At 41.0% G+C, this 14799-nt stretch overlaps 1 protein-coding gene across 2 annotated transcripts; it reads right to left on the reverse strand.

The window, feature by feature from the left end:
• Window positions 1–1064: 1064 nt before the first annotated feature.
• Window positions 1065–13514, reverse strand: fgf24 (fibroblast growth factor 24). 2 transcript variants are annotated; one of them, XM_034305584.2, is made up of 5 exons: window positions 10985–13514; window positions 10776–10812; window positions 7766–7928; window positions 5801–5907; window positions 1065–4696 (listed from the first exon to the last, which is right to left on the reverse strand). In XM_034305584.2, exons 1-5 carry the CDS (start codon window positions 11014–11016, stop codon window positions 4418–4420), a joined length of 618 nt encoding a protein of 205 aa, XP_034161475.1. In that variant the 5' UTR covers window positions 11017–13514; the 3' UTR covers window positions 1065–4417. The 2 variants fall into 2 exon arrangements, with proteins under 2 accessions (XP_034161475.1, XP_026773230.1); XM_026917429.3 differs by having other exon boundaries at window positions 1067–4696; window positions 7757–7928; window positions 10985–11924.
• Window positions 13515–14799: the final 1285 nt, after the last annotated feature.

The raw sequence follows: 14799 nt of genomic DNA on the forward strand, positions 1-14799 counted from the left end.
TTCTACCATGAGGTCCTCATCTACCATTAGGTACTGTTGATGCCAATCCTGAGCATGTACCAAAAACCATGCAACATTTAAAATCGAAATGGTTCAGTGGAAAAGGGTAAAGGAAGAATAACAGTAACATACATAAAGAATTTCCCATGCACGATTTCCTTGTGTGTATTGTGTTGTTCATATGTCTTTTCAGTCTCCTAAGTTGAACCTGTATCATCTCACTCTTAAATTGGCCATTTAAACTATTATGTTATAATATGCTCCTGGAATATAAAGTAGCCATATAAAAACAACCCTCAGCTATACATGAATCACAAAATGACTTCTGTATGTCCCAGAGTAAAAACGGAGCAGATGCGTGCGGTTGCACATTTCACAGGGGAGACGAAAGCTTGCGGTGTCTGTGCTTTAGGGGAAAAAAGCAACGCACAGCGAGCCGTGACAGTTAGGATCATATTATAGGTCAACCATTATTTTGGTTTTACATGTTTCTTGCACCTCACAACCTCAAGGAGTTAAGTAATATTCAAGGAGACAAAGTTGTTCTGTCTATGGAATGGCTGGACCACCAGATTTCTGTTGACATGGCCCTTTCATTAAATATGCGGTTGCTGAAGAGTGCACTTCAGTGGGCTTGTGTCCATCTGTCACTCGTTCCATTGCTGACAGAGCCACTGAACACTTCAGCAAGACAGTGACCACTGTGCTATTATACACACTTTATTTTCTGCCTGTCATTCCGCAGAGAAAACAAGTGTTAATTCGTTTACTTTGGACATGACCAGTGGAAAAACATTTTTTATGAGCTTTTCCAAAAAGCGGCCCTTAACTGCACATTGTTCTAAAAATACACACGATGCACCAAGGCAGCCTGCTGAAAGATAGCAAAGCCAGGTCCCTGTGCAACCTTTCACTATTCTAACCTCCCGCAGTGGAGTCAGAACCTCCTTTTGCCTATGAATAGCCATCCGTCGGCAGTAGTGAGTTCACAGAGCTATCGTCCTGAAAGGGAGGAGTGCCACAGAGGGATGTTATGTTTCATTTCAGCATACTGGGCCTGTTCCAGGGCCATCCTCCACTGATCAAAGGTTAAGCCAGAGGAGAGGCGCTGGCGGGAGCCCTGCACTGAATGCTCTCTGTTCTTTAATTTTCAGATGTCTGGACTCTTAAAAAGTCTGTATTCAACTTTCTTGAGTGCTGTCATTGCAGAATGGTTCCATCTACGTGGATATCAGATACTTTTAGGGTTGCGTCTTATCCTTAGACAAAAAACATGTCTGTTACAGTCGCTTTTTGACTCGTGTTTAAAGTATGAGGTTAATCTGATCCTGATCTCGATAGCATGGTGCCATGAGATCCTGGTGATGTGTACACATTTTACAGCAATGGTAATACATTTTTTTTTCTCTTATCAGCATTTGCATGGGCCCTCCTTTCCGTCCTGTCTCATCAAAAATGTGCTAGACAAAAAAATGGATTTGCTAGAAAGAGAAGGCGCTCTGAGTGTTTCTTTAAACCTGTAATGTCCAGACAGCTGTCTGTGTGAAAATGATGGGATATCTTTTCAGCTGTCTATTTTGAGCAATGAAGGCCATGTACTACATATCACTCCACTTTCCACCTCAGGAAAGAATGAAAAAGGAGAGACAAATAGAGAAATAGAGAGTCAAATAGAGAGGTTGTTGGACATGTAAATCAGACCGTGTCCTCTAGTCTTTACCCGCTGTAGGTGGCTGTATAGAGCTAGATCTGATAACATCAGTGGGAAGTTAAACAAAAGGCATTTTTTACTCAAAACGGCCATCTTTCAGACTGACTGCTACTGTAAACACCATTCCTGAATACAACATTATAAGACATGCTATCCTGCATTCCTTCTCCTCCTCCTTTAAAGAAACAGCTCAAATAGGCCTGCCAAAAAGAAGTCACTAAGTGTGAGAGGAATAGAGTGAGAAAGATCACAAATAGAAAGAAATACTTGAAAATTCCAGACACTGAACTGCAACGTTTTGTACATCAGTGCTACCCATATGTGAACAGTGCGATAAGCACGCATCTGTGCTAATGTCAGTTATTGACAGACTGAACTCTAGAAAAAATAAGTGTTTCTCTTGAGGCTAATGTAGTCAGTCTAATGAGAGTACTGTCTTCCACAAAAGTAATGTCTTCCAGAACAAGATTTCATACCAGAAGATTTGAAAATCCATTTGGAAAAGGAATAGTTCCATTAACCTTAATACCTTTCCGAACATTCTCTTTGAACATTCCTCTACTCCCTCTGGTTCTAATTGATTTCATAAAAAGAGGCAATATGTAAAAGCGAGGAGGGAATCTGTTGACATAACCTTGAGTCTAAACGATCCTTGAATTCTCATGTTGTCTGAGAATCTCTTAGCTGTCTTTATGCGCCTCATAACTTAATTATGACACATTTCCTGGACCTTGTTGCTCATTTCTGAAGTGCAATTCACCTTTTCATAGCCTGTTAACAGTTCAGATGACAAAAAGTGTCCTATCCAAGCACATCCATTCCCACATTCATAGCCTCTTCTTAGGATGAGAAGTGTGTGCAACCTACTTCTGGACTGAAATCTACCACAACCATCTATGAAAATCCAGATTTCTTCCTTTTCTCTGCTGACATATGGGAGATGGAAAGCCGTAGTTGGAAAAATGCAAGTCACAGATAAATAAGGGAGGTGTGCACATGGATGAATGTTAAACTGTTAAGCAAATTTCTGAGCATTTTACAAATCTTAAAAATATCTTGCAGTGAATTGTTTCTTGGCAGAACGAATAAAGTATTAGTCTTTAGAGGTTTTCTGAGCAAAACACAAAACTTTTTGAAGCATCTGCAGCTGAAACTTAAAAGAAAACACAACCATTCTTTTTCCTTTTTGTTTTTTTAATATAGTCCTTATTTTTATTAAGAGGTCAAATAAATTCATCAGGTTGTATTTACAGAGAAAGGCAATAAATATTTTTATAATAGTCATAAAATTATTTTTTTGCATACGTTTTTTTTTTTTTAACCATACATGTGTCATGTTTGTTAGTAGTATCTCTTAGAAAACCTGTCATGTGACAAAGGAGTATATAGATTTGTTTACACTACAGCGACACCCATATGGAGGGCAAACCTTAGCACAGGTGAGTTTAGTGAAAGGTGTTCCACCGTCCCTGTTGTAGCTCAATTCAGAATGGTCAGGTATAAAGCCTTAGTGGACATAAGTACATATACAGAAAGATGTTGTCTAAACCATCATAGAAGGAGTTTATAAATGGAGAGCTGGAATACAGCATAACCTGATAGGTATTCCTATAAAGTGATAGATTTAAAGAAGTGACCATTTTACAGGCTCTGAGAACAGCACATTAAATTGGCAGAGGGAAAAAAAATCACCGTTAGACTTATAACAGATTTTGTGGTAATTCTTCAAAAACTACCGTATAGTACTATGAATTCCTGTAACACTTTGAAATAAAAAAGAAGTACATATGTGTGTGCTAATGTTTGAGATCAGGCCCACTGTCACTACAGTGCATTTTTGTAAACCTTGCACCAAAGTACAGCGAGAAAGGTCAAAAGGTTCTCATCAAATCAACATGTTTTGCTCTTTGAGTCCCTTCAACTCCAAGCTTCTCTTCATTTGTTTTAACAAGCACTACCGCCATAGCTGATGCTGATGCCTGGCTAGTCAAAGCATGTTGTGCTCTGCTGAATCACAGGTTGCACAAAAATGTAAAAGGAATCATACAATTGCTGGGTGTGATTAAGCACACTTCACCCGCAGACAGGCCTAGAGAGAACACTCAGACTTCTCACAGAAAAATCACTGACCAGAAATGAAGGCAATGAGATGCTTCATGGAGGGCTCTTCAAAATATTGCACTCAAAGCTAGTGTTGGCCTGTACTGAAGCTGCTACAGAGTCCTGCAAAGTGACCCTGTCATCATGCTCCTCTTGCATTTAAATGATGGCCCATTCCAGCGGGAAGAAAACAGATCCTTGTTGTTTGGGCCAATTCAAAATGAAATATAGAAGTTTTTCTTGGGTATTGGAGTCAAATCTCTCCTTTTCAACAGGATGCCTGCTGCTGTAAACTCGTCAAAGTGGGAGACCACAGTTCATTTTTTGTCATCCATAGTTTGTCCAATATAAATAACAGAGAGTAACAGACACAATATAACATTAATGATAACCCAGAGACATTCAACACCTAAGAGAGACTCAGAGATCCGAAAATATAAAAATAAAACATCTTTGAACTTTTTTAAGCTTTTTGTCTTTTTTTGTCCTGTAGCCATCTTTCAGGTTTCCTCTCCTGCTGCTTAATCACAATAACCTTTATGCTGGTTTAAGGCAAGAAGTTTGAGATGTCTGTAAAGGAAGAGTGCATGCTTGGTCCGTGTCACTTCAGTTTGTTTTGTGGTTTGGCCTTAAGCGCCGTGCCCTACGCGTCCGTTTCGTTACAGTGGTGAAACGGAACTCCTCCTGAGGGTCCACCTTGCCCTTAGGGTCACGTTTCATGAAATGCACTTCCTGCTGTGTCTGTGTGGTCCGTGAGCCTTTCTTGGGCCGGCCCCGGCGGTTGAAGCCCAGGTACCAGCCTTTGTACTTGGCAGACACTAACGCCGTGTAGTTGTTTTCCAAGAACTCCTCCACGAACACACACTCTGGGTTACTCCCGTTGAGCTGCAGGGGAGAGAAAATAACATGTCAGATGAAGCCCACCTGTTGAGCAGCTCTCCCAAACCCGTCAACTGAGTTTACTTGTGAGGTATTAAAGCTATCTGCAGTAGAAAGGTGTTAGGGGTAGAGGTTTAAAAAAAAAAAAAAAAAAAGTTTTCCATATGACCTTATGTGCTGCGCATTGTAATCAGTGAATAGAAAAGTATTCTATTGTGAATAGAAAAGTAGCCTCCTTTAAAATTCCAGTAAAGTACTTGTAATGTAAGGTGTTGTTTCTGGGAATATGGAGAGCTCCCAAACTCTGGTGACATCTGGTCTCAGCCCTAGTCTACAGTCTGAATGTCTGAGGTTGTCATTTTTCAGTCTTATGACAAGGTTTCTTACTCTAAATACAGTATGTACCATTTATTCAAATCACCTATAGATCAAGTGGAAAACAGAAGATGAGACTGGATGTGCTACTGTTCATGCTTATGGTTGGCATCAAACAAGCCAGAAAATGAAGAATTAATGAAAGGGGTGTTGCCCTTTCTATCTCAAATGTGCATATTTGATACTTTTTCACTAGACTCAAGCACCCACTTTGATTTAACCAGACATCTGTGAAACATAAAACATTGGCCAGTGTTGCAGCTGTTTGGGTTTTTGAAAATGCATGTCATCGACTTTACAGTACAGCAATATGATATGAGAGACATCATCACTGTATTCACACTCTACGAAAGAAACATTTCCACCAACTTGCTAATCACCTGCAGGACGACTGGAAGAATTTGTGAGGATAGCGTTTTAACTGTGACTCACTAAGTAGGGAAGGCTGTGTCACTCAGTGGCCTCATGTGTGACATACATCATTAGGCTACTCTGTATGACGCCCCCTAGTGATCACACAGCAAAATAGCTTTTGGTCGGCTTTTGAGGCCAGTAATTGACAACATAATGAGTTTCTATATCAAACTGTAGATTACGACCTCTTTAGTCAGCTTTTAAACAGGAGAAGATAAAACTGTTTGCAACTGTAAAGATAATTTCATATATCTTTTGAGAACGATATACGATGGATGCTGAGTTTCAATTCAGTAAATGGCAGACGATGAAAATTCTTACCTTGCCAATGATTTTGCCATTCTTGTTCATGCAGATATAGTAGCGACTTTCTTTTCCTTGTATTCGAACATGGCTCCCAAATGTCTCTGTCTCAACAACAAGGAGAGCTAGAATGAAAAAGAACATATTAACATTAAAGCCATGGAGACACAAGTGAAGAAAAATATCCAGAATCTAACCAGAATGGTGCTAGTTACATATACATTTATTTGTGACTTAGAGGTCATTTTAGTAAAACACATTTGATCACTCCATTATTGGAAAAAAGAGGTTGTGAGAAAAATATGAAGACTGATCAATAGCGCACACACACACAAATGGTGAGAATCGCTCCCATGACCACCCTGAACACTCTCTCTCTCTCGCTCGCTCTCTCACCCTCTCAGTGTTTGGGCACCTTTGTTCAGGCTCACCCCTCCCAGGGGGAGCTATCTGCCAAACCTCTTGGAGCAGTTAAGATCCCTGGGGATTGGGTTTCCAGTCGCCTTTAGTCCCTGCTCACTCAATCAAAAAGTTAAGATGATCCATTTGCTTAACACACAGAGCTATTCAGTGGAGCTCAAAGGCAGGGGGCTCTGAGGGCAATGCCAAAATTGTCCCTTTTAAAAACAACTCACAGTACAACAAGCGGGGGAACCAGTTCAGGCAGAGCACTTGAGATTTGTGCAGGAGCAAGAGAAATAGCCCTCTACCTTGGTTTAGGCTGGCGGATAAGGAGGTGACTTTACAAAGGCACTGCTAATACAGCAGAGAAAAAGAGAATAACCAAGGGACGACAGAATGGATGGAGGGGGTACAGAGTGCACAGGGAGCCGTACACCTGTTTCCCTTGACTATTTATTTTAAATTATAGATATGACATATGCCTAGACTGCTTAAGAAGTTCCTCCTGTGTAACAGGCATATGCTTGCTCAAGGCATTTTTCGTAAAATATGTCTGACATACTTCTTGCTCTCAGGGCCATACATCTGTTTCAGACCAGAGCCAGACCAGAGCATGAAGCGAAGTTTCTACAGGAAAATCAACTGTTGCATTTGTCACAGTTGTTGTATGTTAGAAATGTTCTGTGTATATACATAAAATAACTGAAATTAGTTTCCACTGGGAATAATGAAAGTCTGTACTACTAGTAAGTTGTGAACTATTATCCTTTGTGAACTGATTATTAGAACACTAAGCTGCCGTATTGAATTAGCGCCGTGTCTTTGTATTGCTGAGAGGCAGAGAGCTCTCAGGTGCCAGGTGTGGGGATTTACCTGGATCTGCGTACAATCCTGCTCACACAGGTACAGAACGACCTTTATGTCTGAGCTTTACTCACAATGCTGTACAGCTCACACTCCAAACCTAACACCAGTTTGACTGCCTGAACAAAGCAAGACGCTATATTCTAGATTATTTCCAAACCGACACCAAGCAAGTGACAGTTACCGCTAATGTGGAGGCCCTGAGCATGCAAATCAGGCATAGGCCAGTCCACCACCATAAGAGCGCAGCAGTATAGGCACGGCTTAAGCCCTGTGCCTGTTGGGGAGTTACTACAACAGCACCGAGCAAGACTCTGGCTGACACGGTTGAAAATGAGGTCGGATGTAAACACACTTGTATCACTCAGCGCAGCTCAGTCCAGCATTCACTGCGCTTACCTCTACCCACGACCCCCACCCCCACACCCCCTTTCCCCGGACACATGCTCACATTGGAAGCTACAAATTCAACTGATCTATGGGCCGAATCGAAGCTCAAATCGTGATCACCAAAGATCTGGACCTATGATCAGTGATCAAAAAGGAGCACAAATCGCTTCCAGGACATGAGCAGACAGTGTTACTCAGTAAAATGAGCACACAATTGAACTTCTAGGATGTAAAGTACACCAAGATATGTGTGTGTGTTTGGTGTAAAGCTATCAGATCTGTCTAAAGTGGTGGAAGAGCACAGGAATGCTCCCATACCGTACTTGCCCCCATCGTCTCCGTTAGCATTGATCTTCTTGCCGAGGATCTGTACATGCTTCCCTGTTGTCCGGCTGTACAGCTGGTATATCCGCACCTGTTTCCGACTCACGTCATCGCGTGTGTGGTTCTCAATGTAGAAGCGGAAGTCTGCAGAACTCTGGTGCGACTCCTAGATGCAGAGAAGTAGAGGGTCAGAGTGTGTGTGACTAAACCTTCATACAGTAAAGTGTGGAGAGGCTGGATGTCATTACAAGATATGTTCATTGATAGAAGTTGTTCTAATTTCCTTTTTATGTCTGGATATTTTGTTCAAAAGTAATTTTGAAGATCAAAACATTAAAAAGAATGTTCAAGATTACAGGCAGTTTTAGCCAATCTGTGTAGCCCTCAGAAAGACAAAGCATGATTTCAGGTTAGCGTTCTCTTTTCATCTCTTCGAGTAAAGCAGCAGAATACTATGCGCCTGGAGCTAAACCGAGAAAACAAGTATTCCATTTCCAATAGCAAGCCACTAGCAATTATCCACCTGAAGGATCAGGACCTGTTCCTCTGTCATCAAACAAATATCTGCCTGAGGTCAGAATTACCCTCATAAATCACACACACACAGACACACACATCTGCAGACATGCTAACAGACATTTACGCAGACACATCTGCAGCGAGATATGTGTACATACACCCACCCACACACATACACACACACATATAAAACTATACAACCTAAGGGATCTTTCAATACCCAGCATTCATTTTCATTCACATATTTTATCCACTGTGCCAGTTACCTGAGGCTTTATCCAAAAAAATATTCCCAGCCAATCTTTCATCTGTTATCCTCCTTAACTTTTCTCCCCAATCCTGTCCTGCTCTCCTTTCCTGTCATCCCTCCATATGAGGAAAACGTATACTTTCAGAACCCCTGGAATCTAAGCCCAAGCCAAGGCTGCTCTCCTCAGCTGTATGAGTGGTAATTACCCAGTAATGGGCTTTTATGTGGCTGCTCTCAGGTGGCTAATTATATACACATTACATACTCTGACTCGCTGTTATTTTAACCTCAGCAAATTAATGACATTTAGAGTGTGCGAGGGGAAATGCACTCATGGCAGAACAAATCTTCAACGCTGAGATGAGAAACAAGGCGCTTCCACTAAGCTGTGTGTGTACTGGACTGTGAGATGTAAGTGAGCACACTCAGAATGCTCAGAATATACCACATGGGATCTAAAGCTCACTTCTACTGCAATTAACACCAAAACATTTCTTTATGTCTGCACTGAATTATCCATTCATTTGATTGATTTATCGATTGACTTATTCATACATCAATCGATAAATAGCAACACTACCACCAATATTTGCTTATAATCAATAAGTATATTAAGTTACCAATGCATAAATAGAAAATTAAGACATTTTGTCTCTCACCTAATAAAAGGTTATAAACACAAAATAAATTGTTCATGAAAGATTTATTTCCATTTTGATTTAACCACATCATAAATTTACACACAGAGTATATGTTACGAATCTTTTCAGGCATGTTTGAGTTTATCACAAAGACGGTCTGACTTCTTTTCTAGTCTTTCTGTCTTGACAGAAAGCCCACACACACTATGTATATGAGGGAAAACACACACACACAAAACCTCTCCTTTGAGGGATTTGCTCTGAAATCTCTCCATCTCTAGTCAAACATTGAGGTGTGTTTGGCAGACAGTTGCATCTCAGCGCGAGCAGGAAAACGGGACATGCCTATGCAAAACATTTTTATCATGCTGCCTGTCTCCCTTCAAAGCCATCCTAGCGAAATGGATATCATTGGGACTTCAAAAGATCAGCACCATCCTTGCTAAGAAGCTGTGCACTCTTGCATGTCCGATAGGGCCCTATCTGCAGACACCATTCTCCGCCGTAGCTCAGGAAACAACGCATCAATGCACTGCCACTTCAGCCCTGCTCTTATAGACTTATCACACCATTGATTTCCCAGCATTTCCTCAAAGAAGAAAAGGACCAAACCCATTATAAAATACTGAGTGACGGAATGAAGGAGAAAAAAAAGCAGGAAGCATTTATACGCTTGCATGTGTGACCTGCAATTAAAGCACTCGTATTGTAATTACTGACACAAAACGCTGAGGAATCAGACAGCCTGCACTACGGTCTTGTTTGTGCCAACTGTTTTGCAATAAAGATTGGAGTGCAGGACTATATAACCTGCCTCACTCCTATCTATTTAATATAAACTGCTTTTGTTCATTAATTGAGGGTGTCTTTGTAGATGCCTGCTGTTGGTATGACATGTTAATACAAGATTTTATAATCATTGCATTAGCCTATCCAGAAATAACAAAAAAAAAAAGGTTTGTATGTTTTTCTTCTGTAATATTTGCAAAAACAGAAATTGTTTGAAATTTAGCAGGGTTGTTATAGCATTATTCAATCTTCATTTATCTTTTAATTGTTGTGTATAGGGTAATTACATATACACTGTATCTGTCTCTTGACGGAATAAAAACCTTGCAGAGTGAAACTGGAAAGACAGACGAGTACAATGTAAAAAAATTAAAAAAATTTTTAAAAACTTCCAGGAGAGCAAATTTTGATATATAACTTGTATTATCTTGTATGGTTGCATTCATGATTGCACAATCATCTGAATTTACTACATGATGAATTGTAATTCAGATCTGTAACATACTTATTACTTTGCCTTCCCATAAGCTAACGTAATAAAAATTCCAGCTGTTTTAGAAATGTTGTGCATGCAATACATCTCTAGAGGCAGTTGTTCTTTTTAAGCTGTTCAGTGCATCACATATAGCCTATGACTTTTATACAAACATTTCATTAAAAGAGTACAGTAAACTCTAATCTTTAAAGTTGGATGGCATTGCACAATTTATCCCAGTCCACATCCGTGTCTGCACCTCTGATCTGCATATCTGTATATTCATTTTTTGGATATGAACTGAAGTCATAATGCAGTTTAATGATCAGTCAGACCTACCTGTAACTGGAAGTAGAGGACCAGAAAATGTAAACACCTGGAGAAAGAGACAGAGAGAGGGGAAAAAAGACGGAAACAAAAAGGAGGAGTAAATCACAACGAATTAGACGAAATAAAGAAGCGCATCAGCACGACACCCTCACATCTGGCTTTGAGCGACTTCTATTGGCAAGAATGCTGGGACTCGTGAATGAAAACGGCTTTCTTACACGTAGCTGAACCTTGAAGGCAGCACGGACATCTTGGTCAGATCCACCTGTTTCCAGCACTCGCCGGTCCAGTCTAAACACGGCGCCGAGGCCTCACGCGCAAAATCCCGGGGGAGACTCGCGCTCCCAGTGACACGAGAGATCAGTGCAGTAAAACTGTGCCGCTGGGAGCCACATCAGGCTCTTCCTCACTTTGCCTGGACTGAATGGGAACAACCGGCCGTATCTCCGTCCGTTTCTTCCCCGCTTCCTAATTCCCGCACGCTTTGCGGTTTGGCTCCGCTGCGCGCGCACGCCGTTCTCTCGCTCCGAGCGCGGAAAGATTCAATTTGCACGCGGGATGTGTCTCTTCCGCGCTGACTACAAATTCCACAGGCGCTTTTTTTCACGCCTAGGGAGTGTCGGTCCGGTATTCAGACGAAGTTCAATTCCGCTCGTACCTGCCGGTAAAGTCCACCTCAGCATGGGTCAAGGGTAACTTTCCGTGTCCGGTGGCTTAGGAGGTCGAAAAGAAAAGTGGTTCTACTCGCGGAGATTAGTTCTACGTTGTGGCGAAATTAAATATATTTATGTGTTATATATATGTATATATGTGTATATATAAAAGAGAGACTCGTCTTGAGTTTAGATTAGACTGTTATCCGGTGTAAAAGCGCGTGCAGGCGGAGTGTGTAACGATCCGGAGCGCGTGTCAGCGGTTCATGTGCCGCGGAGGCTCGGTGCGCCGCGAGGGGCTTTTTTTGGTCGCTAGTGGGTGGAAACCTGTCAGTGGTTTTTGCACCTGATAGGGCGATCTGCGAGGACCATCAGTACATCAGAGAGGGCTTTTTTTTTTTCAACATGCCTCTCTGCCTTCACTTAGCCGAGTTTTCTTAACTCTTCTTTCGCTTTAATTTTTTTTATGGAAATTCTTTGCGGTTTTCAGCAAAACTTGGCGGGAACACGACGCAGGTGCAGCTCTTCAACGATGAAAGCCAGATCGTGATATGGTGAATTTTGGTAAAGGGAAACTAAGCAATTTATGATTACTACTACCACTACTACTACTAGTAGTACTAGTAGTAGTAGTAGTAGTAGTAGTAGTATCAACATCATCATCATCATCAACAACAACAGCAACAACAATAATAATTATTATTATTATTAATATAATAATACATTCACTTTCTTGTCACTTGGCTGATACCATCAAGGGAACATATTTTTATACCTTTTAATGTGTATCTTTTACCTGGAAAGGTGCATGAAGTGTATAAGATTCCTCTAAAAGCTAATTAAAGGCATGGGCTATGACTGATCCTCAGTGTACAGTGATGTACTTGAAATCATTGTGCAGGTACACCACATTCACGTTTCTGTGTAACACACTAGATCTACACACTACACCTCTAAAAGATGTACAAGCACAGTGCCAAGGAAAGGTGTAGTTCAGGCTGCTCCTTTTCTTTCTGCGAGTGTACTGTAAGGAATCGGGTGGAGTTCATGAGTTTGATCTCCATCAGCCGCTCCTTTCCCCCGGTTTTAAACCTATTCTTTAATTTCACACATGATTTGTGCTGATAGGAGCTGGAGTTTCAGTGGAGCTCGTTCGTCCACTTCCGTTAAGGCGCGCGGGCTTTGTGGATTCGCCGTTGCGCTCCCAGACACCATTCACATGCAAGCGCTTGTCGAGCTCGACCTGCCAATATTGTGCTATAAGTTATCAGGCATTGAAATGCGAGCGAGGTGTGAATGCGTTTACATGCTCCCTCTGAGCATGAATCCCCCTCCTGCCAGCTCTGAGCATTGTGCTCTCCACGCTTATTCCCTCATTACCGGGTATAAACTCTAGCTCCAACATCTCTCTGTCCCAACAATAGGAAGCTTTTGAAAAGACAAACAGTTTACAACTGCATTTGCTTTTTTATAAATAGCATCACACGGAGTCCTTGTCACATAAAACAAATACTTTGCCTCTGAATTCGACTTAATTTCTAACTTTAAACAGAATTCTCAATATTATAATTTATGTAGAAAATTGTAATTGTAAATGTTTAATGTTTCTTTATAGAAACAGATATCAGGAACTGTTTGCATTGCTTCCTTTATGCCTAATTGTTCTGTTGGACATGAGGTTTGTATAAAAGCTAAACTCTAGAGACGGTGTGTAGACATTAAACATTCATTATGCTAGCACTCTCCCTCATCTCAGGTATGAATCTGAGAATACAGCATGAAACCACACCCGGATAAATCTCAAACCACATATTATAAGGCAAAAAAAAAAGTAGGTCACTATAGTCCACTACCATAGACAGCCCCAGGCATCTGATGTTCTTATTACCTGGTGTGTGGGGCAAGATAAGAATTAATCCTGGCAAAATGGTGACTGGGACATGATCATTGATTAATAGAGAGCAAGATGTATGGAGCATGCATTTGCACTGGTAAAAGCTTTAGTGATTTTAATCTGCAGTCTCTGCAGCATGGCTCTTAGCAGATTTACAGTGCATTGATGTGGGGAAGGGAAAAAGTACAGAGAAAGAACACCACATCTTCCAAAGTATCTGTATTATTAGAGTAGGTCTTTGCAGAGTGTTAATCATTATCTTAAAGCATGCAGGGGCAAAATAAGATTCAGTTGAAAATCCTAATATCTATTTTGCAGATAATTGTAAGTTGATGTGCACAAGTCTGCAGTAAATTATAAGTCCTGGAAGAAATAAAAAAAAAAAAAAAAAAAAGGTGTGTGCAAGACATTCTTTTTTCCTGTGAATTGTATAAATGCATTTGCATAAACAGTAGTACTTAAAAAAAAGGGGGGGGGGCTTTAGGAAATCGTTAAAAGTATTATATCCCAAAGTTTTTCACTGACCAGGTTGTAGCTGGTCAGAAAATAAAGGAGATTTGAAATGGGTGGATCAGATATATCAGAATAATGTTGCATCCTAAATAAGTGTCAAGATAATTAACTAAAGCCATGCTTTGCCACAAAAAGACTATGATTATGATGAGCAAGATAATGGGCTAAAGATCGCCAAGAATTTATGACTATTAAGTGTTAAGTTTCCTATTTTTAAGCAAATTGGTGTGGTGATCATCAGGAATGTTGTGATGTTGGCATTCCCAAAGTTGAATGAAGAAGGTAAAAGAGGTTTTTAAAAAAAAGAGAAATCTTTAAGGGGCAGTCACATTCAGTTGTTCAAAGGCTTATAAGGCCTTTTAAACCTGACAAAACAACTTCACAGTTCTATAAGTAAGGCCCAATATACTATGTTAGTGTCAGAGCTCACTCTATCACACATATAGCTTCCCACCTATTTCCTCTTTCATCTCTGACACAAACATATGGACTGAGAGGGGGGAGCCGGGGGTGGCATCTGCATCTTATTGAATCTGAAGGTGAGGCAGAGGCCTTGCTGGATGGTCTGTAGCCAGGGACCTTTCTGACAGTCAGACGCATTTCCTTTCTCGCTCCTCATCTTCTCTAGGTCTCGTCACAACCCACTCCATCGGACCTGACTTCTCGCACTCCTGCGGAGAACTCAACTAACAAAAGCACTGCAAAACTGGCAGCACTGGCAGGACTCACACTAGGTGTAACTTTAGAGAACATGGCACACAAGAGCAGTAAAGAAAGCAGTAAAACTCAAACTGAGTGTCCGATGTAGGTGTAAGAGTTTTAGCTGCACCGAGCAGGGTCGACCAGGGGTCACGACCCTCCGGAGCGTGACAGAGAAGGTGTGCAGGAGAGAGGGTCACTTAAAGACTGCCACACTGCTTTTAAGGACATGTGCATAGTCCTAATTTGTCTCTGTCACAACTTGACTGCATGG

This window comes from Pangasianodon hypophthalmus, chromosome 7 (genome assembly GCF_027358585.1).
Source record: "Pangasianodon hypophthalmus isolate fPanHyp1 chromosome 7, fPanHyp1.pri, whole genome shotgun sequence".
NCBI lineage: Eukaryota > Metazoa > Chordata > Actinopteri > Siluriformes > Pangasiidae > Pangasianodon > Pangasianodon hypophthalmus.

Bases quoted from the DNA above. Each gene is read 5' to 3' on its own strand.
- fgf24 (XM_026917429.3), bottom strand. From the start codon at position 11,016: ATGTCCGTGCTGCCTTCAAGGTTCAGCTACGT. The intron at 10,813-10,984 runs GTAAGAAAGCCG...CTCTTTCTCCAG, and splicing joins CCTTCAAGGTTCAGCTACGT to GTGTTTACATTTTCTGGTCC. The intron at 7,929-10,775 runs GTAGGTCTGACT...CTCTGCATCTAG, and splicing joins TCCTCTACTTCCAGTTACAG to GAGTCGCACCAGAGTTCTGC.